The 23,239-nt window shown below is 43.7% G+C and overlaps 1 protein-coding gene across 2 annotated transcripts in view; it reads left to right on the top strand.

Annotated features, from left to right (window-relative positions):
* EPC1 (enhancer of polycomb 1) overlaps window positions 1-8,657 on the top strand; it is a 163,677-nt gene extending 155,020 nt beyond the window's left edge. For both annotated transcript variants that reach the window (XM_077268496.1, XM_077268495.1), the window contains 4 exons: window positions 1,917-2,032; window positions 2,778-2,919; window positions 3,002-3,374; window positions 7,030-8,657. In XM_077268496.1, the coding sequence (XP_077124611.1) occupies window positions 1,917-2,032; window positions 2,778-2,919; window positions 3,002-3,374; window positions 7,030-7,102 (704 nt within the window). In that variant the 3' untranslated portion in view covers window positions 7,103-8,657. The remainder of the gene's footprint in view (window positions 1-1,916; window positions 2,033-2,777; window positions 2,920-3,001; window positions 3,375-7,029) is intronic.
* Window positions 8,658-23,239: the final 14,582 nt, after the last annotated feature.

Below are 23,239 nucleotides of genomic sequence, written 5' to 3'. Positions count from 1 at the left end.
CCGGCTTTTGTACGTGCGGTGATTCCGCATTATGCGGTATCACCGCATCCTATACATAGAACGGTGCTATTTATCTTGCGGGAGACTGAGCGTCTCCACAAGATAAATAGACATGCTGCGGTCTATAAAGACGCACCGCATGTGCGTTTATGCAGGTTTGCCACCTGCGTCTTTGTACGCATAGTGGATATGGGATTTCATAAAATCCCCTCCACTATGCTGTAACATCTGGACGCTGCGGCTGTATGCAGCGTCCAATCCGCACCAAATACGCCAGGTGGAAACATACCCCAATGAGGTGCCACAGCAGGCAGGGGCTGCACTCTCACTTCCTTGCAGCATTTATCTCCCCTCCTGGAACAGCATTCACTAACAACTGGTTTTCATCCCCACCCTCTGAGGATCTCCCGATTCCATGGTGCTGATGGAAGCAGAGTGACCGATTGGCCTTCACTCTACTGATATCCCACCTGCTGCTGCTTACTGTGAAATGAGACATCATTAGTGGGTGTTGATAGAAGCAGAGTGAGTGACAGCAGTGCAACTCCTTGTTGATGATCCGTTTCAGTAGCTATTTATCTTCCTTAAGAAAAAAGCACTGTTCATTTGTTGAATCAGAGTAGCACAAAACTAATGATAATATATCTTCTGCATAGATGTCACTGCCCCCCTGTATATCAGCCCTGAAAGGTGATGGCCGTTTCTCTTATCGGCCAAACCTGGTGACAGGTTCCCTTTAAATTCACTGGCTCTGACTCGCTCATACATGCCTCATGAAAGTGATACATTTACTGTAGTAAAATGGTAATATGCTTTTAATCTCCATTATGATATAATAATCAAGCTATTTAGAGAGAACATAACATATATTTTTTGGAATACAACAGTTCTGAGATGAGTGCAGGCATTCCTTCCCAGTGCCTTTTTCCTCTGATCTGTAGCTTCACTACTGAGCATGTACATAAAGTGCAGCACAGTTTCATCTCCACTAAAAGCCGAGATCCTCAGATCAGGAACAGAACAGACATTAACAGGACATTTCATAACTTTCCCAAATTCTTAAGAAAAAATATTCAGCACGTCCTGCATTGTACTACTGTACCCAATTTATTATATATTTTAGGAGTCTGTCCAATTTATTCCGACTCCACAACTCCCACTCCACAGAACTGAATGTGAAACCAGGTTTCAATGACTTCAGTAATCCAAGGGGTAACGTTTCTCCTTGCGGACATGCCAGAGTGAGGAGACTTTTAAACCGCAATGCTCCTCTGGGAAATATGCAAATTCTCTTCGGAGAGGAAGAGGACTAAAACTTTAGTGCCACCTATAGGAAGTAGCAATCCTAAAAGTCAATATCGACTCCCTAACGAGCCTTGTCACATGACTTCGGATAAAAGCCAAAATCTCAATTTGCAGAGACTGTGTGTTCACAAACTCCCCCAAAAAACAATGGTGGCATTGCACCCACCTCCTCACAATTTTATCGCACTTTGGAATGTCCTTCCATATCCATCTTTCATTACATTCTATAGTAAAGTAAATGAGGACATTCAGAACTACAACTCAACCCATCAAAAATAAGCCCTTATAACCTCTGTCAGAAAAATATAAGGGGTATTTGTGTGGCCCCCACAGGATTTTTTGCTCTCCTCTGCATGGGTTAAAACTTTGAAACCTTAAAGAAGCAGGAGCACTAATTACTGTCCTCCTAATGGAAGATGCTGCCATAGAGCCATTGGTTCACTGCACAGGTAGGATAATCGTGTGGTGTCTGTCAGGAATTGTAGTATGGTCATGCTGAGCTCACAGTACTGTGGGACAAGGTCGTAAGGACAGCACTTCTGGCTCCGGTCGGAGCACTGTCATTTCCTCTTGTGGTCACACATTATAATATATACCACTTTTATTTTCAGCATTTACAGCCGAACAATACCAGCAACATCAACAACAACTGGCACTAATGCAGAAACAGCAAATTGCTCAAATCCATCAACAGCAAGCAAATAACTCATCCGCCAACACTTCACAGGTAATAATGGCGCTGAATGCGTTTGCTAGCCTGTCAAATCTGCGTGATGTGATTTTTCCAATCACTGACACAAGTACTCCAATCTAACGCAGAATTGCTGACCCTCCACATGGGCACACTCCACTCCTCCATCAGATTTACCAATCCCCTGAACGGCTAGATCATCCCATCCTTACCCTTCACCTGTACACAAAGCTTCTGTTCCATTGCTTTGCCTCATCTATCACTCCATGCAAAGTTGTGGTGTTGCACCTATATTGGGGGGGGGGGGGGGGGGCACAAATGGTGCTGATTTACTTTCTTACTGAATCTTTAGTGTTCAACATTTTTCTTTTTGCAGTGCAGAAAAATGTTAAATATCTGCAGATAACCCATCATTAATGGGATCGTGATAACAGTATTCATTAAGCTCACAAGCTCCACGTATTAATGTGTTATTGTATCCGTTAACCCTTTCTAGAATTCTTGATCCAAATCTCCAGCATAAAGATGAATTAGTAAAGGTGGGCACTAAAATTTGACCTTGTGTGTAAAATCACAAATAACGGAGCGTCTGCCTGCACGGACGCTTCTGAATTTTCGAGAGCCATCAGCCATGTTAGACCGTAATGTTTCGACAGCACTAAGCACAACACAAAGGCTCCTGTAATTCTCAGCATGTCTGCTCAGTTATGGTTTCATTGATCAGTTTTCTCTTTCTGGAAATATTCAGCCATTCAGATCCTAATCTATATTTTTTCTTTAGGGTTTTGTTTCAAAGACGTTAGACTCTGCCAGTGCTCAGTTTGCTGTTACAGCTTTGGTAACGTCTGAACAGCTGATGGCCATCAAGATGAAGGATGATGTTGTTCTTGGCATTGGAGTGAATGGCATTCTTCAAGCCTCAGGTATGCCATGATGCCCTAAGACTGAATGTGTTGAATGGCTTCCTAAATGACCCACTGCTGATGTGGTTTGTCTCTTTTACAGGAGTATACAAGGGCTTACACCTCAGTAGTAATACGCCTGCAGCACTCGTACACACAAGTTCATCATCGACATCAACTGGTTCAGCCTTGCTACAGCCTTCCAATATAACACAGACTGCGAGTTCTCACAGCACTCTGAGTCACCAAGTAACTGCTGCCAATTCTGCAACAACTCAGGTCCTGATTGGGAATAACATCCGATTAACTGTACCCTCGTCCGTTGCCACTGTAAACTCTATACCCCTCAATGCACGCCATTTACCCAGGACTTTAAGTGCTGTTCCCCCATCTGCCTTAAAGCTCGCTGCAGCAGCGGCAGCTAATTGTCAGGTACCCAAGATTCCAGCAGCATCTTCTGTGGATGGAGTACCAAGGTAAGACCCCACAGACTCCTAGCAGAAAATGATTCGCAGTGGTGTTGTATGTCACATATCCCAAGAGCTTTTGAGGAGAAGGCAATGGGTTCATGCTGTGTGTAGACCTTCTAGTAGTTGTTTGCTGCCTCCATGAGTTCGCTCTTTCCCTCTCTCTTTCATGCTCTTACACTCGGTAACACCGCTATTTTGAACTATAAATATGTGATTTATAAATATGTTTGATCAAATCTCATTAAAGCCATCCCCTCCCTCAGAATGCAGCTTGCTATATAGAATCCCATATGGGTGCTACGAGGACTTTAAAAATGTACTTATGACCTTGTAGGAGGAGGGAGGGGGCAGACATATTCTAGCACCCGTTTTGGTTTTTTGCCTTTTTTTTTTTTTTGTTCACGCTCTAGATAGTTCCTGTAGGATACGTATTCCAATCTCTTCACAGTAAAGAAGTGGGATGCTTTGGTAATATGACTGTGAGCCATCGTAAGCACAGGCACTGACGTGACATCCGTTAATTCTAGGTGTCGCGTTGAGAATTGTATACAAACGCCTAACTGCTTTCTCTCTTATCAATCATTTTGTCTATTTGTCTGCTGACCTACCTCTGGCTTATGTTTGTGATTATTAATTTTTATAAAGCGCAAACCTATTCTGTTTCGTTTCACACTTGTAGGATACTTAAGTAACTAGACTTTACAGAGCAACAAAATAATTGGCAGGTAAAAAAAAAAAAATACTAGTGAGGGCCCTGCTTGTAAGGGCGTTCATTCTAACAGAAAATAATGAGTTTTTACCCATTTACCATTCCTTTTTTACCCATTTAGTTACATTACAACCTGTGTTTATTTTTGTAATCCGATTTGTGTGTGATGCATCAGCACTAAATAATCTAATAACTAGTGATGAGCGAATATACTCGTTACTCGAGATTTCCCGAGCATGCTCGGGTGTCCTCCTGAGTATTTTTTGAGTGCTCGGAGATTTAGTTTTCCTTGCCGCAGCTGAATGATTTACATCTGTTAGCCGGCATAAGTACATATGGGGTTGCCTGGCAACCAGGCAACCCTCATCACTACAAATAACTAAAAATTGTCTTGTGCATATGTATTCACATTCACCTCTTTCTGCAATAAAGGCTTTCAACATTTCTGGTGCAAGCAATTACCTTCATAAGTCCCATGCTTAGTGTCAAGACGTCCACCTGTGTGCTATCTAAGTGCACCATGGTCTGTCAGTATATACACTTTACCATTCCTGAAAGGCCTCAGAGGCTGCAACACCATTAACAAGAGGCACCACTAACCAAACACCATGAAGACCAAGGACATCTCCAAACAAGTCAGGGACAAAGTGGTTGTGAAATACAAGTGAGGGTTGGGTTATTTAAAAAAAAAAAAAAAAATTAAAATATCACAATCTCTGATGATACCCGGAGGACCGCCCACCAAAACTCTCAGCCTGGGCAAGGGGGCATTAATCAGAGATGCAGCACAGAAACCAGAGGTAACCCTGAAGGAGCTGCAGAATTCCCAAGTAGAGACTGGATTATCTGTCTATACGACCACAATAAGCCGTACACTCCATAGAGGTGGCCTTTATGGTAGAGTGGGCAGATAAAAGCCTTTACTAATACAAAAATTTTGAGGCTCATTTTGAGTTTGCCAAAAGACGTGGGAGACTCCCCAAATGTATGGCGGAAGGTGCTGTGGGCAGATGACGCCAAAATTCTACTTTTTGGCCATAAATTTAAATGCTATGTTTGGGCCAAACCAACACTGCTCATCACCCCAAGAACAACATTCCCACAGTGAAACATGGTGGTAGCAGCATCATGCTGTGGGGATGTTTTTCCGCAGTAGGGGCAGAGAAAATGGTCCAGGTCGAGGGGAAGATAGATGGTGAGAAATACAGGGATACTTGAGCAAAATCTGTTTGTCAGTGGTTTGAGACTGGGACGCAGGTTCACCTTCCAACAAGACAATGACCCAAAGTATTTTGCTAAAGCAACACTCGAGTGGTTTAAAGGGAACCTGTCACCTCCCTCAGGCGTTTGTAACTAAAAGAGCCACCTTGTGCAGCACAAATGCTGCATTCTGACAAGGTGGCTCTTTTAGTTATGATGCCTGCACATGCTGAAATAATCCCTTATAAAATGTGCCCCCTCATACCCTGAAATCGCCAGGGAGGCGGGTCTTTCCTTCCTAATCAGACGCAGCACAGCCGTCACTCCAGGCCTGTGGGTGCCGCCTCCTCTTGTTGCATTATCGTCCCTGGCGCCTGCGCTGTAAGTACAAAGGGCAGCGCAACTGCGCACGCCCGAAAAAAAAACAAAACTTAATGCGCCGGGGACGATAACGAAGCAAGAAGAGGCGGCGCCCGGAATGACGGCTGTGCTGCGTCTGATTAGGAAGGAAAGATCCGCCTCCCTGGCGATTTCAGGGTATGAGGGGGCACATTTTATAAATGTTCATTTCAGTGTGTGCAGGCATCATAACTAAAAGAGCCACCTTGTCAGAATGCAGCATTTGTGCTGCACAAGGTGGCTCTTTTAGTTACAAACGGCTGAGGGGGGGTGACAGGTTCCCTTTAAGGGGAAACGTGTAAATGTTGTGGCGTGGCCTAGTGATAGCTCAGACCTTAATCCAATTGAGAATCTGAGGTCAGAGATGAAGATTGCTGTTCACCAGAGGAAACCAAAATCCGAAAAATTGTGGTTTGAAAAGGGGGGGGGATACTTTCGCAAGCCACTGTAAAAAAAAACAAAAACTGGAAATTGTGTATTACTGTATTTTTCCGAATATAAGTCACACTATTTTCCCAAAAATGTCTTGGGGAGATGGGGGTGTGTCTTATAATCTGAATTGCACCTGCATTGGAGCGGGGTCCCAGGGTCACTGCTGCAGGAAGCTTCTGGCGGAGGCAGGAGTCGGGTGTTAGCTGTGAGCCCTAGGCTGGTACGATGAGGTGTTTGTGGGTGCTAGGGCTCCGCCAACATTTTGTGAAAGCTAGGAGCCCCGCAGTTTCTATACTCTTTGATGCAGTGGACTCTGGGGGAAAATGGCTGCCGGAGGTGGCGCATGTGCAAATTGAGATCTCTGCACTGAGATTTCATCTCCCTACATCTCAATTGCGCATGCGTCGCCTCCGGCTGCCAGCACCGATCTAGAGATAAGGAAATTTTTAGCCATATTACAAAAGACACAGGAGGTCGGACGCCTGCCCGCTGCTCAGCTGAGCTGCTGAAAACAGCACAGCAGCCCTATAGGGAATGACGGGAGTGCAGGTCACATAGACGCACTGCCGCTTGATCAACAAGTCATCACCTATCATACGTACAACCCCTTCAATCTCAGACATGGAGCAAGGGTGGTTCTAGATTGGGTCGGAGATGCCAGGAGGTGCCGAGCTGTGGGTGAGAAATGTTTGTATAGTGGGTCGGCAGTGACTGGCGCGTGGTACCAGTTATGGTCGTACGATGAACTTACATTTTGTGATGTTGGAGCCATTTGCAGTCCTTTTGTAGTAATGCAGGGGTGATGCCACAGGAAGAAGCAGAGATAATTGCGCCTGGTTTTATTATTACGTGTATTATTTAGCTTGTGAATGGCCTTTCTTATTTTACGTTTCATTAACGGCTTTGTTTTTTCTTTTACAGGGAAAACCGTGAAACAGAAAAGCCAGCATTGAACAGTATAGCAGACAACACAGTAGCGATGGAAGTGACGTAGCTTTGGCAGGACTGGGACTGCAGCCTTGGGGACTGGTTTAGGTGCTATGCATCAGTAGCATTATGAATGCACGGGATGATGGGAAGCAGCACACTGCATTTCCACCGCAGCTGTGAGGACTCAACAGCAACGCACATCTCTCATGCTTTGATTTCTTTTCTTTTTTCGTACTGTTAATAGGAAAGAATAAACATCTGTAAATTATGAATACAGCAATTATCTGTACAGTACTGCATATTTGTAATACCCTTGTATATATGTTACTTGAATACAGAACTGTTCATTTGTGATGCTTTGCACTGGGGGGGAAAAAAACAAAACGGGAGAAACAAAAACTGCAACAAAGTAAGAGTGTGAGATTGTATAGAGATGGGAAGTGTCATCACATCATGTGCATGGTGCGGAACCTGCTGTTTTATCTATTTATTGTGCCGTGTTTACAGTTTTTTGTACACTGTACCTTCATTGGTTCCTGTGCTGTAGTAAATGTGTTAGGTAGCTGTGGACTCCTTGGTATTTTGTAAATGGTATAACATAACTTGGTTCCCCACCGGGTCCCTGAGTTCTCTGTATCATGTGAAGAAATGGTGACATACATACAGAATCTTAAGAAAAAGGCATAATTTTTTTTTTATTATTATTTTTTTAAATAACGGGGAATGTACTAATGGGAGCTCTTCCTGTTCTAAAATCAGAAGTGACAAGATAATAACGAAGTCTCTTGCATCTTCCCCATTCACCTGTACGTCGTCACGTAAGGTGGTTTCTGGTACTTCAAGCACTAAGGTTTTGTTGCTGCTTTACAAACAACCCCACCTCCCCCTTTTTTCCGGACCCTCCTGCCCAATTTCCTCCTCCTCCTACACCAAAAAAAAGTGTTAAATCAAGTATGCAAATGGAGTCCATTCAACTGGAGTTTTTCTTTAATGTTGTCTGCCCTTTTTTTTTTTTTTTTTTAAGAAAAAAAAATAGAAAAAAAAAACACTTTAAAAAATTGTATTTTTTTATTGTGTAATTGTAAAAGACTTCATTCTTTACTTGTTCTTAAGAAAACACAAGGACATAAGGGAGAAGAATGCAGTAATTGCTGTACGTGTATCATCATTCCAGTTTCTATAACAGCCAGCTTTTTATTTTTCCGATATTTTCTCTAGAAGGCTGCAGGGCCAGAACCACAACTATCGGGTGCCTTCCTTTGGAAATATGCGCTCTCTTCTGTGAAGAGCATGGTACTTTACAGACTACTAACGCTTTGTCAGTACCCAAGTCTGAATGCCCAGTCCAGTGGCATAACATTATCCTTGAGGTTTTTCTAAATCCCACCTGGAAATACATTGTGAATGAATTCTCACAAAAAAAAAAATAAATAAACCCAGGGCATTACATGTTGACAAACGAAAATGTGTGGTGATGTTTCTTCTTTTTCTTTTCTGTATTAATTTCCGCTCTAAAGTACATTGTCAATTTCAATTCAATGTTCTGCACTTGTTTCTTAAATGGAAGGAAAGAAAAGCTCCCACTAAATTAAGGAAATATTAAAATACATGAACTATTATCTGGCTCCTGGTGGTTCTAGATTCCAGTGTGGTTTTCTTTTATTCCGACATTGAACGGAGATCGCCTTCCCGTGATACATGAAGCAGCGTGTGAGTGTTTCCACTCGGGTATATGATTTATGGGAGGGAGGAAAATGAACCCATATTGGTCAGATTCATCTTGCACATGACTGTAAAAATCGTCCCCATGTTATTCTATGGTGCCACGCACATATATTTATTTTTTTTTCTCCTCGCTCTCAGCCATTCATGTCTATGGGTCTGAAAAAGAAAGAATCTGACTTCATTCGTATGATAACAGACCAATTTTCAAAGACTGACAAAATGGAGAATTATTCTTTATTCTCCACATCTGAGAAAATTTGATAAAAACTGATGAGCAGGTGTGTAGCATAATCGGCCCGATTTTCTCGGATGAGATAATCTGTTGTGTGACCCTAGTCTAAGAAGGGGCCATTGACGGCTATTTTTCATTATATTAAATGTACATTTGAAAAGTGCTTGTGAAATCAAACAATTTTTCAATTGACTTGTCTCCAGAATACAGGGCACTTTTTTTTTTCTCTTACTGCTAGGTTACCAGCCGCTAAGCTGATAGGTGCTTGTAAGTGCTGCTCTCCTTGCCCATCAGCTTGTAAGTGCAGCTTGGAATCTGGCGGTACATCGGTGTCTGTGGCAGTGTAGCTAAGCCCCATTTATTTCACTGATTATCTGGAGTCTGATCTCACTAATCACTCATTGATGACCTAATGCGGATTCCTCAAAAAATCTTTTATGGCGGTTGCTTCTTTAAAGGGGTCATGTGCTTTTACAACCCCTCTTCATTTTAAAATGCAGAAGCTCTTAGGTTTGCATTACCTGACGCAATGTACCATGGTAAGACCCAAAACCAAACGAACCAGTAGTGGGCTGCCTCCTGAAACTGGGCTGGCCAAGCAAGTACAAAGCCAGCCCCCTCCCCTCCTTTTTTTGCAAATTCTGTCATTTTTAATGAAACCCTATCGGACCAGTGTTGTGATACACCGGTTTGGTTTTTACTTGTTTTTTTTCTTTTACATTTGGAAATGGCGTCTGTAGAGTTCTGGAGCCACTTATCCCTTATTGATATTATAACCATGTCATTTTTATGAGGGATTTATCATATGTGGCTGCACCATGCCAGACTGCTCAATGTATAGCCTACATGACACAAGGCAATAGCGTGAACACTAACCTAAACTGAACGATCAGCTATAGAGCTACTTATGTAATTTGAGGCTTAAACTAAACTTGCCAATATCCTCAAAAACTTGGTGTTTCTGCTATGCTCTGAACTCTGCGAACATCCTTGGTGAGAACATACCCTACTTTTTATGTAAATTTCTTAAGCATATTAAAGAAATAATAATATTCTTGGAATTCTCACACTGGCCGCTGGGGCTGTTTTAGATTTATTTATTTTTTTTTATTTTTTTTTTTTAACTCCCAGGTTTTGGGTTTTTTTTGCTTTTTTTTTTCTCCAGGAAACAAATCCACAAAATAGCCACATAACTTACATTTTATTTATTTTCTTATAGCTCTGAAATATTATGCTGTAATTTGCAGACGATGTCCATGTTTCGTATTGAAGCAGTTGTGGTGCAAAGGTCAATGTGAAGAGGGGGAGCTGTGACATCCTGTATTAAGAACGCCTATAGCTTTGGAAACGTGGATGATCAGTATCCACTCAGGATGATCCATACCCACTCACCGCTCTCCTGTGGATTTTAAATGTTTGAAATAAAGTGCTAATTTTAGTCTTGGAGGGAGCTAGAAAAAAGGAAGTAAGTGGATTTGTCCCTTTTTTTTTTTTTTTATTACAAACGTCTGTCAGATTTGTTGGTAACTAGTGATGAGCGAATGTGCTGGGATCAAGTGTTATCTGAGCATGCTCGTGTGCTAACAATGATTTTGGAGTTCTCGAATAACATGTTTGTGTCCCTGCAGCTGCATGTCTCGGGGCTGTTTGACAGACGCAACACATGTAAGGATAGCCTAACAAACCACCAATCCCTGCATATGTTGTGGCTGTCGAACAGCGGTGAGACATGGTTAGCACCCGAGCATGCTCAGATAACACCTTATCCAACCGCATTCACTTAACACTATTGGTAACTATAGTGATGCATTGAACGCAAATCAAAATGACCCAACATAACCACAGGTCTTAGGCTAAGTTCACTCGTTGCATACTTTGTGCAGATTTCATACATATTTCACTCTTTCAATTGGACGGAATGAAAATTTCCAATTAATCCTCACTAAGGACTGACATGCTGTGGATTTAAAAATCTACACCCACATGTCATTTTATGCACAGAAGATATCTGCAATGTGACTATTTGATCTGATGACATGTCTTCTGCTTATATGGTACTGGATTATGTTAATTGTCTCTTCAGAGAGGAAGAGGACTAGAACTCTAGTGCCACCTATTGGAAGTAGCTATCCTAACAGTCAATGTCGACCCTTTAACGAGTCTTGTCACATGACTTAGGATAATAGCCAAACCAGAATCTCAATTTGCAGACACTGTGTTTTGGGGTACTGCCCCTTGTCAGTGCAATGTGGAGATCTGGTTTGGCTGATTGAGCCATGTGACAAGGCTCGTTAAAGGGTCGACATTGACTGTTAGGATTGCTACTTCCAATAGGTGGCGCTAGAGTTCTAGTCCTCTTCCTCTCTGAAGAGACAATTTGCATATTTCCCAGAGGAGCATTGCGGCTTTAAGTCTCCTCACCTCGACATGCTTAACATGTCACTCTCCGAAAGGAGAAACGATACTTCTTGGATCCTGGATTATGTTACACATTTTCTGCATGCATATTAACTTAAAGGGGGTCCCAAATGTAAACTAGAATCCACTTACACTCAAACTTCTCGGGAAGGCTCTTTGCCGCTGCTCCAGTCTCGGGGTTTTGGCTGCAGCATTTACAGCTCACATCACCGCTGCAGCCAATCACTGAGCGCAGCCAATGTAGTCGGCATGAGCTGGTGAGTTGAGTGTTTGGCTGCAGCTGTGATTTTATCAGTGACCTTATGTCACTGCTGCAGTAAAAACACTGAAACTGGAGCAGCATCAAAGAGCCATCTATGGTCCCCGGGAGTGCTACATGACTATATTTTATATTACTGGAAATGTTCAGGATTTACTTTTCTAACCGTAGAAAACCCCTTTAAGTGACTGTTTACTTCTGATGTCAGCCCCTGCTGCTGCTCTCTTGTGCTTGGATGATCACAATGGACAAGTGCAATCACTATACTGATACAGCTCCATTATTATTATTTATATAGCACCATTAATTCCATGGTGCTGTACATGAGAAGGGGTCACATACAGGGTTATAGATATTGTTAACAGAAAATACATTTACAATGACCGACTGGTACAGAGGGGAGAGGACCCTGTCCTTGCGGACTTACATTCTACTGTAAAGCATCTTTGGATACCACTGTGTTATTTTAAAACAGATTATTTGGGACATTTACCTTATTCTATTGCAAGAGATCTCACTACATATACAGCTCTGGCAAAAATTAAGAGACCACCACATCAAATCCCTGTCATGGGCAGCCCAATCTCCAGACCTGAACCCCATTGAAAACCTCTGGAATGTAATCACGAGGATGATGGATAGTCACAACAAGCCATCAAACAAAGAAGAACTGCTTACATTTTTGCGCTTTTTTGCGCCAGGAGCAGTGTGAAAGACTGGTGGAAAGCATGCCAAGACGCATGAAAGCTGTGATTAAAAATCATGGTTATTCCACAAAATATTGATTTCTGAACTCTTCCTGAGTTAAAACATTAGTATTGTTGTTTCTAAATTATTATGAACGTGTTTTCTTTGCATTATTTGAGGTCTGAAAGCCCTGGGTTTTGTTTTTTTAATTTTGACCCTTTCTCCTTGTCAGAAAAAAAAATACAAAAATTATTACTTGGAAATTCGGAGGCATGTTGTCAGAAGTTTATAGAATAAAAGAACAATTTACATTTTACTCAAAAATATACCTATAAAGAGAAAAATCAGACAAACTGAACATTTTGCAGTGGTCTCATAATCTTTGCCAGAGCTATATGTGACCTTAGCGGAGAGAATACGTATATACATTTATTATATAGTGTGTATGGTAAACAGCGCCACCATGTGGAAGATCCCCGTATTGATCCTGAATAATCTGTAGCAATTGAGAAAAAAAAAACAGACCCTCCAGCATCTTCACTGTTTTATTCAGTGCTGCTCCGGTCCCGCGGTGCCATCTTGTGAGCGCAGCTTCTGATTGGCCGGAAGTCAGGAGCCCTGTCACAAGCTCTCAATATGAGCCAGAACGAGCATCTCCGAGAGATGTATTGGAAAGTGACCTCAGAGCCGCTACATGAAACACTGGAGCTGCCGGCAGGTCACTTTTTGCCGGAGACCGATGGGAGCGGCAGTAGAAAAACAGATGAAAATGCTGGAAGGCGAATATCACACTGTATCACACGCAGGGGACTTACAATTAAAGCACCACTCCACTCCAGTAATGCAATAAAAAAAAATCCTGTGGTGGTGCTTTAAAAATAAGCAGAATTCACTTTGCGGATGTTATAAAAAGCTGTTTGTTTTTTTATTCCACTGCAAAAACGCAATGGGTGAAGACAATTTTTTTTTTTGCAAATTGCTTCAGCAACAAAGTAGAATAAAAACTATTGATCCCTGCGGTACTAAACGACACAAGGTTGGGAAACTTTACTTGCAGGTCACTCTCATTGCATAATGTAGGAAAAATGTTAGGTCCTGGAAAAAACATGCTGTGGGGAAATGTAAGTTCCTGCCAAGACTTAATATTTTCAGTGAAGCTATTTAATAAAACTGCCATGATGCATTCAGAAATCTGCTCATATTCCTTTAAATGCTTTTTTTTCCCGACCTGCTGACGCTGACCACCTAGCTAAAAAATTAGAAAAGAGTACGTTGGATAGGACTACAGTTGTGTTTTCAGTTGTGGTCTATTAACATGGAGACACATAGTTCTGCATAGGTGCTGCAGACATAGAACAGAAGGAAAATAAAAATAGAATTGCATTATTACTATTACCTTTTTTTTATTAGAAAGGCTTTAGTTATGATAAAATGAATTTCCAAGTCCCTATTGGAGTCCTGTTGTTGCTTTTTATGTTTGTGTAGCAGGACGAGCCAGTAGAAACCATGAAGGTTGTAGAGACTGGACGACAGCTTGGAACGTAGAGGGTAGTAAACTGTGAGGAAGTCGGTGACTCGGAGAGACCGATGAAGCAGAGCTGAGACAGCAGAGTGGACTTAGGGCACTGGCAGAACGGTGCTGCAGAAGAGCAGATTGGTACAGTAGAGTTGGGTATGTCGGGAAACTCAATTGTGGTGATGTATTAAAGTCCACGACACAACAGAGCTGCAGATAACTAGAAACTCACAAGCAGAGATGTAGCCGAGTCCAGCGGCACAGCAGGGCTAAGTATGTCCGGAGAATCAGAAGTAAAGATGTAGCAGACCCCTATAGTTCAGCAGATCCGGGTAGGCCAGGTCACTTAGTAATGAAGCAGAGTCCAGTAGAGTGCTAGTAGTGGCCAGCACACCAACTACCTGAATACTCAGGCGGTGTGCTGCCACCTGAGCCGGCCTATGCACAAACACTATGCAACACGCCGCAGTTAATGAATAAATTAATTCTGACATTACTACATATGGAAAAAAGCTTGAGAAAACATATAAGCCATCCACCAGAAAAAGTGTAACTTTATTGGATGGGGCCTAACGCTATTGATGCACCTACAAATGTACCCATATAGGACTCACGGGAGCTGGGGAATGGACGGTCATTACGTGTAGGTGCTGTTTGTATACTTACGATTTGCGTTTGAAACTGTTAAACTAAAACGCTGCAGAATATGTTGGCGCTATACAAATAAAGATTATTATTATACTGTGTCTGTGCCCACGGCATAATACTATAGGTGTGCTGGCCTTGTACTATGCTTTTTTTTTTCCATCCTATAAAGCCCAAATGTTTGACTTTGGAGATGCATGCTGGCAGCCACGGAGGAAAACAGCCCAGCGCTGGAGCTGGGACAGATGAGAAATATATAAAGCGGGGGTCACTGGTAGTTGTTTTGAGCACTGGCAGATAGTGATAAAAAGCATGTAGTCTGTTAATGGTCCTTGGAGAAGTGATTATCCTGCTGTAGCCATAGAAGCAAAACTGCTGTTACACACTTGTCCCAAGTATCCCGGGCTCCGCCTCCTTCCCCTGGGTCCGCTGCCCTCTGTTGTGCTCCATGTCGGGTTTTACAAGTTGCCTGCCGTGGATCAATGACATCTCCCTAGACCTATTTAAGGCCCATTAATACACACACTTGTGTCTTGGGATTGAGACTCTATTCCTATGTTTGGTGTGTGCTCCACCATCTGTGCTTTTTGTGTTTGCGTTTGACTGCTTGGTTCCACTTCATCCGTCCTGCTGCTCCTGAGATTTCTGTGTGTGCCAACTCCCCGCTGCCCACATGCCTCCCTGCTTACTGCATCGAGGCCCGTGTGCCCACCTGGACCTAAGCCTCAGAGGATCTACCTCACCAGGTCAGCCTAACAACTGATCACTAAAAAATATGACAACAGGGATGGAGATAATATTGTAAACTTTAGGAGCTAAAACCCAATGTGGTGGCTGAGTGGATCCCTATGACGGCTCTCTACAGGAAACAAATCGCAGTAGTAACCATTTTTCGTGGACATTTAGTTTCTGATTCTTGGGAATGTTTTTTTGAAAAACTAACCTCACCGCGTTCCTCTGCTGATTTTCTGCTGTAGTCTTTTTAATGCTACTGGCACGGGTGCTGGATGGTGGCTCCATAGTGTTCTGCGCTGCCCAAAATACATGACTGACAGCAGTGCTGGCAAATCTAAGCAGACGGTCACCAGAATAATCATAAGATGAGCTCGGCAGCCCATCATAAGCCTCTGCGTCCTACGTAAAGCCCCCCTTTGCCTTTCCCTACGCCGGCTCTCCTGTATTCCCTATACTATCTGGTGCACTTGTTTGCGCTGATTACTAGTATATTTAGTTTTGTCCCCAGCTTGTTTAGTTATTTCTAACATTGCTTCTCTAGTCAATGACTACACTGTGGACCCAACATAGTCGTCAACAAGGTCAAATCGTGAACTCCTTAAGTTCCCCATAAAACGGTAGTTTGGCCAATCGTTCAGCCGGCAGCGATCTTTGCCCGTCTCTCCATACACAGGAGCCGTCACTCGGATGAGCGTGCCAGTGTTCTCTACGAGAAAGCCACAGCCAGACATCTCTGCCGGATCCTTAACTCCCCTCATACACATTAGGCTCAGTTCACACGTACAGCAATCAACTGTTAGATACGGATCCAGTAAGCAAAAAATTGATCCTTTTCAATTGGAAGAAATACGGATGGCTATTATCCATAGACTTTAATGTCTAAAAAAAAAGAACCAGTTAAAAATCAGTTTCTTAGCCAGACAAAAAAAGTTGTATCTGCTCAACTTTTTTTGCCAGTGGATTTCTGATGGATCCGGTTCTAACAGATCATTACTGGACATGTGAACACAGCCTTAAGGTACCGTCACATTTAGCGACGCTGCAGCGATCTAGACAACGATGCCGATCGCTGCAGCGTCGCTGTGTGGTCGCTGGAGAGCTGTCACACAGACAGCTCTCCAGCGACCAACGATGCTGAAGTCCCCGGGTAACCAGGGTAAACATCGGGTTACTAAGCGCAGGGCCGCGCTTAGTAACCCGATGTTTACCCTGGTTACCAGTGTAAATGTAAAAAAAACCAAACACTACATACTTACATTCCGGTGTCTGTCGGGTCCCCCGGCGTTCTGCTTCCCTGCACTGTGTAAGCGCCGGCCCTAAAGCAGAGCGGTGACGTCACCGCTGTGCTCTGCTTTATGGCCAGCCGGCGCTTACACAGTGCAGGGAAGCAGAACGCCGGGGGACCCAACAGACACCGGAATGTAAGTATGTAGTGTTTGGGTTTTTTTACATTTACACTGGTAACCAGGGTAAATATCGGGTTACTAAGCGCGGCCCTGTGCTTAGTAACCCGATGTTTACCCTGGTTACCAGTGAAGACATCGCTGAATCGGCGTCACACACGCCGACTCAGCGATGTCTGCGGGAGATCCAGCAACGAAATGAGGTGCTGGCCTTCTAGCTCCGACCAGCAATATCACAGCAGGATCCTGATCGCTGCTGCCTGTCAAACACAACAATATCGCTATCCAGGACGCTGCAACGTCACGGATCGCTATCGTTATCGTTGTTGTTGTTCAATGTGAAGGTACCTTTAGACTGTCGGCCAAACCCACTGATACCAGTTAGTTCAGACAAAATAATTTTAATCTGAATTTTATTTATATAGCACCAACATATTCTGCAACAATTGAAATAAGACTATTGTGTATGGGGGGCTTAAGACCGACCATCTCTGCACTGCGGGGGCTTGTTGGGTTCGTCACCCTACTGAGCATAGACACAGCAGAAGTAGTCGTCCAGTCTGGATCAGGTACACTAATAAACCCCCCAAAAAAACAAATCAAAATGCAACAAATCTAATCCCAAAAATATGTATTATGTCAGATACCAGTCTCATAGGGGGTTCTGCCTTACTGTAAAGTAACATGGTGGATATAGGTTGGACCCGCATCTTTTTCATGTTATTCATAATGTAGCAAATCAGTAATTCAGTCTCTGAACAAACATTAAAAGACGTCTCAAGAAGTCTTATGTCGGCATGCTGCATCAGTCCCATAGAATGGTTGGCATACAGCCCTATCCCGGCAGATGTGTGGTCAGTGTACCCTTCTGAGGCCGTGGGGTCAGTGCCCGGCTATTACCGTCTGCCTATATAACATTATTGCCATTATAATCGGCCATTAACCCTTATCTTCACTTCCTCAGTTCTTTATTATGTCTCCTACCTCCAGGTACATTTATCTGCAGCCAGTGAACTTTGCAGCCGGCTGTCCTAGATGTCTGGGATTATTTGATTACGGGCCCACAGTAAGGCCGGTTTCACACGTCAGTGGCTCCGGTACGTGTAGTGACAGTTTTCTCACGTACCGGAGACACTGACACACGTAGACACATTAAAATCAATGTGTCTCTGCACATGTCATTGATTTTTTGCAGACTGTGTGTCCGTGTGCAAAACACGGAGACATGTCAGTGTTCGTGAGAGCGCACGGATCACACGGACCCATTGAAGTCAATGGGTCCGTGTAAAACACGTACCGCACACGGATGCTGTCCATGTGCCGTGCAGGAGACAGCGCTACAGTAAGCTCTATCCCCCCAGCGTGGTGCTGAAGCCGCCATTCATTTCTTCTCTCCAGCAGCGTTCGCTGGAGAGAATGAATGAAAAATAATTGTTTTTTTATTTTTTTTGTGTTTTAAATAAAGATCCTTGTCACCACCCCCCTCCCACCACCTGTGCGCCTGCCCGCTGGAAATAAAATACTCACCAGCTCCCTCGATGCTTCCTCTCAGCGCCGCAGCTTCTTCCTGTATGAGCGGTCACGTGGTGCCGCTTATTACAGTGATGAATATGCGGCTCCACCTCCCATAGGGGTGGAGCCGCATATTCATCACTTTAATGAGCGGTACCACGTGACCGCTCATACAGGAAGCTGCGGCGCTGAGAGGAAGCATCGAGGGAGCCGGGTGAGTATTTGATTTCCAGCGGGCGGGTGCACAGGGGGTGGGAGGCGGCGGTGACCGGGATCTTTATTTTAAACACACAAAAAATAAAAAAACAGAGATTTTTCATTCCTTCTCTCCAGCGAACGCTGCTGGGGGGAAGGAATGAATTCCGGCTTCAGCACCAGATGGAGGGGACAGCGCTTATCTCTAGCGCTGTCTCGTGCACGGTCCGTGTGGTACCCAGTCGGCACACGGCTGCCGCACGTGTGCCACGTGAGCACACGGACACGGATAACTCCGGTACCGATTTTTCCGGTACCGGAATTATCTGGATGTGTGAGACTGGCCTAAGACGCTGTTTTTTTGCTAAGTGTTTTCCCATCCAGTCATGTTATCCAGATCGTTTTGTAACATCCAGATTTGCACTCACCTCCTCATTGAAGCCCAGCATGTTAGTTAGACACGACCTATCTTTCATGAATCCGCGCTGGTTGTCAGTTATTATATTATTCTCTGCAATATATCTCTGCGCATCATCTCTTTCTCTTATAATCCCCTGAAAGACTTTGCACACTACTGATGTCAGATTTACCAGACAGTAGTTACCTGGATCCACTTTCTTACCTTTCCTAAATATCGCTGCCACATCAGCCATCCTCCAATCCTGGGGCACCACACCTGTAACAAGACAGTCTAAGACTATGAGATACATCGATCTGTCAATTATTGAGCTCAATTCCCTCAGTATCCATGGATGAATGCCATCTGGGCCAGGGTAATGGTTTTCACTTCACAGGCGTGCCCTGTCAGGTTTAATAAGTGGGATTTCTTGCCTTATAAATGGGGTTGGGACCATCAGTTGTGTTGTGCAGAAGTCTGGTGGATACACAGCTGATAGTCTTACTGAATAGACTGTTAGAATTTGTATTATGGCAAGAAAAAAGCAGCTAAGTAAAGAAAAACGAGTGGCCATCATTACTTTAAGAAATGAAGATCAGTCAGTCTGAAAAATTGGGAAAACTTTGAAAGTGTCCCCAAGTGCAGTGGCAAAAACCCTCAAGCGCTACAAAGAAACTGGCTCACATGAGGACCGCCCCAGGAAAGGAAGACCAAGAGTCACCTCTTCTTCTGAGGATAAGTTTATCCGAGTCACCAGCCTCAGAAATCGCAGGTTAACAGCAGCTCAGATTAGAGACCAGGTCAATGCCACACAGAGTTCTAGCAGCAGACACATCTCTGCAACAACTGTTAAGAGGAGACTTTGTGCAGCAGGCCTTCATGGTAAAATAGCTGCTAGGAAACCACTGCTAAGGACAGGCAACAAGCAAAAGAGACTTGTTTGGGCTAAAGAACACAAGGAATGAACATTAGACCAGTGGAAATTGTGCTTTGGTCTGATGAGTCCAAATTTGAGATCTTTGGTTCCAACCACCATGTCTTTGTGCAACGCAGAAAAGGTGAACAGATGGACTCTACATGACCTGGTTCCCACCGTGAAGCATGGAGGAGGAGGTGTGATGGTGGGGGCCCGGGTGCTTTGCTGGTGACACTGTTGGAGATTTATTCAAAATTGAAGGCATACTGAACCAGCATGGCTACCACAGCATCTTGCAGCGGCATGCTATTCCATCCAGTTTGCGTTTACTTGGACCATCATTTATTTTTTAACAGGACAATGACCCCAAACACACCTCCAGGCTGTGTAAGGGCTATTTGACCAAGGAGTGATGGGGTGCTACGCCAGATGACCTGGCCTCCACAATCACCAGACCTGAACCCAGTCGAGATGGTTTGGGGTGAGCTGGACCGCAGAGTGAAGGCAAAAGGGCCACCAAGTGCTAAGCCTCTCTGGGAACCCCTTCAAGATTGTTGGAAGACCATTCCCGGTGACTACCTCTTGAAGCTCATCAAGAGAATGCCAAGAGTGTGCAAAGCAGTCATCAAAGCAAAAGGTGGCTACTTTGAAGAACCTAGAATATAAGACATAATTTCAGTTGTTTCACACTTTTTTGTTAAGTATATAATTCCACATGTGTTAATTCATACTTTTGATGCCTTCAGTGTGAATGTACAATTTTCATAGTCATGAAAATACAGAAAAATCTTTAAATGAGAAGGTGTGTCCAAACTTTTGGTCTGTACTGTATATTTGATAATTGTGGCCAAAAAGTTCTATTTTAACCTCATCGGTTCACAGGACTTGTTTCCAAAATGCCTCAGGCTTGTTTAGAGGTTCTTTTGCATACTTCTGTTGCTGAATTTTATGGTGAGGACACTATAGTACACCCAAGTTGTATGGTGCACAGGGTGGTAGTCATCTGTGAGGGGCTGCTGTTTTCCCACACCCTGGCAACCCCACAAGTAAATAGTGTCCCGTTTCCCTTGTGCTTTGTGTGAATCACATTTTGGCAGGAGACTTCCGCTGTCTCCATGATCCCGGTTCCTGGAACAGCTGCACAGTCCACAGGAGACACTTTGTCCTTTTCAAACAGTTTAACTTTACTGAGAAGTCCGAGTTCAATTATTACAGCACAATACATCATCATCGTTATGGTACTTTCAGCCTGAGCTATCCCTCTCCTCACTGACATCTCTGGCCCCTGGGATTCTCCACCTGCCTATGCAGCCGCCAAAAAGCCAGTCCCGATTTCCGTGTTTCCCATTCTGGGAAGAGAATAAGGCAAGCTTCTCCATGCCTAGTTCAGGCGTAGGCCCCAGACGTCCCGGGAAGGTCCACTGAAATTTATCGCGGCCGTTCTCATGCTGCCCTCACCTTTCATAATCTATTGTGCTCTCTAGCCCTCTGGCCTTGAACTTCTGCTCTCTACACTTTTATCTAATCTCATCTACTCTAAAGCAGGAAGTCTTCCCATTTTTAACTACCTCAGCCCCTCGCAAATTGGGGCTGTTCCCACACACTTTAACAATTCCTACAAAATACTTATCTACTTCCTGAATATATTGTGCCCACTACTGCACTGTTCCCAGAACTATATTATATCTAAAACTAAACCCTTATTCTATTTCCTATACCTTAATTCTTATCCATTCCATCTTTCTAATACAAAAGTACATTATATCTTCATCAAAACACATTTGAGTCATCTCCATGACGCAATATTTATAAAACTCTACTGAATTACACATACTACACTTATTACATTACAACACATTAACCGTGCACCTCGGTGCTTATAAGATTCTATGCTTATTGAAACACGTTTTCCTATACACAAGTTATAACCATTTTCTTACCAAAACCCTTATTAAGGGAGAAGCACATGACCGTACTGGTCATACTCTTACACCCAGATAGAAGACCACAGCAGGAGATTGCAATTTAAATTATTTTATTAATCTTCGGTCAGCTAAAGAGAAGAAATTCACCTTCACCTTCTTCATGGCCTGAGTCTCTATATTTCATAGTCTTCAGATTCATTTACTACCTTTGTGCACCAAACAGAAGTCAAGAGTGCCAACCAAAATATTTTGTCCTGTAAATTAATGTATACCCCATTCCCCATCCCCCACTGGCTGTAGCACTGGTCACCTAAGCACCTTTATCCACAATAAAGCAACAGAGAACACAAACATTAAGGCTAGGTTCACATTGCGTTAGGGCAATCCGTTTAGCGCTAGCGGATTGCGCTAACGCAATGTTTTTTTCGGGGCCGCGTTTAGGGGTCGCGTTAACGTCCCCGCTCTAGTAGATCCCCGATCTGCGAGAGCGGGGAACGGACCTCGGGCGCGCCGCGGACGCTGCAAGCAGCGTCCGCGGCGCGTCACAAAAGAACGGCACATCGCTAGCGCAAGCCGAAAAAGGCACGCGCTAGCGATGCGCTACAGGCGAAATTTACATTGCTGTCAATGGGTGCGCTAACGGACCCGCTGCACGGCGTTAATTGCGACATTTTCGCCGTGTAACGCTGTCCGTTAGCGTGCACACATTAACGCAATGTGAACCTAGCCTAAGTTAAAATTATTTTAGCTCAGTAGCTGCTCGGAGGATGGAGCCGAAATAGCAATCATTATGGAGTTAGGCTGGTTTCACATTTGCGTTTTTTGCTGCATGCGTTTTTTTTGTATGCGTTTTGCCGCGTTTGACGACACATGCGTCGTTTCTATGCTTGCGTTTTGTTGCAGAAATGCAACATGTAGTAATTTCTAGAGGCGTTTTTTTGCCGCAAAAAAACGCATGCATTTTTTTGCCGCAAAAAATCGTATTGCTGTCTATGTAAACGCATGCATTTTTAAGCACATGCGTTTGGTTGCGTTTTAAATGCATGCGTTTCAATAGAAAAAAACAAGAATACACACTGATAAGCCACCCCCCACCATCAAGGTGATAAAGGGATCCAAACCCTACCCCTACCCCTAACCCTAGGGATCCTAACCCTAACCCCAACCCTAGGGATCCTAACCCTAACCCTACCCCTAACCCTAGGGATCCTAACCCTAACCCCAACCCTAGCTATTTCTATTTATAGTGGGTTTTCTAGATGATTTTGATGATTGGCAGCTGTCACACACTTCTCAGCATGCGTTTCAAAAACGCAAACGCAGGAAAAAACGCATGTAAACGCATCAAAACGCCGCGTTTTTTTACCGCATGAGAATACGCATGCGTCTAAAAAACGCAGCGTTTGCACGCGTTTACATGTGTTTTTTTCACCACCTGCTTTTGCGTTTTAAACGCTACGTTTTTAAACGCAAATGTGAAACTAGCCTAAGCCCTCCTCCGAGCAGCCAGCATAGAATTTAAAAGATATTAGCTTGCTGCACCCAGTTGATGCAATGGGATTCTTGGATGAGTAATATGGCCATCTGACTGCACCCAATCGGTGACGCCGGTGCAGAGGGGTGGGCGAGATTATGG

This window comes from Ranitomeya variabilis, chromosome 6 (assembly GCF_051348905.1).
Source record: "Ranitomeya variabilis isolate aRanVar5 chromosome 6, aRanVar5.hap1, whole genome shotgun sequence".
Lineage (NCBI taxonomy): Eukaryota > Metazoa > Chordata > Amphibia > Anura > Dendrobatidae > Ranitomeya > Ranitomeya variabilis.
This window is presented reverse-complemented; position numbering and strand designations above follow the sequence as displayed.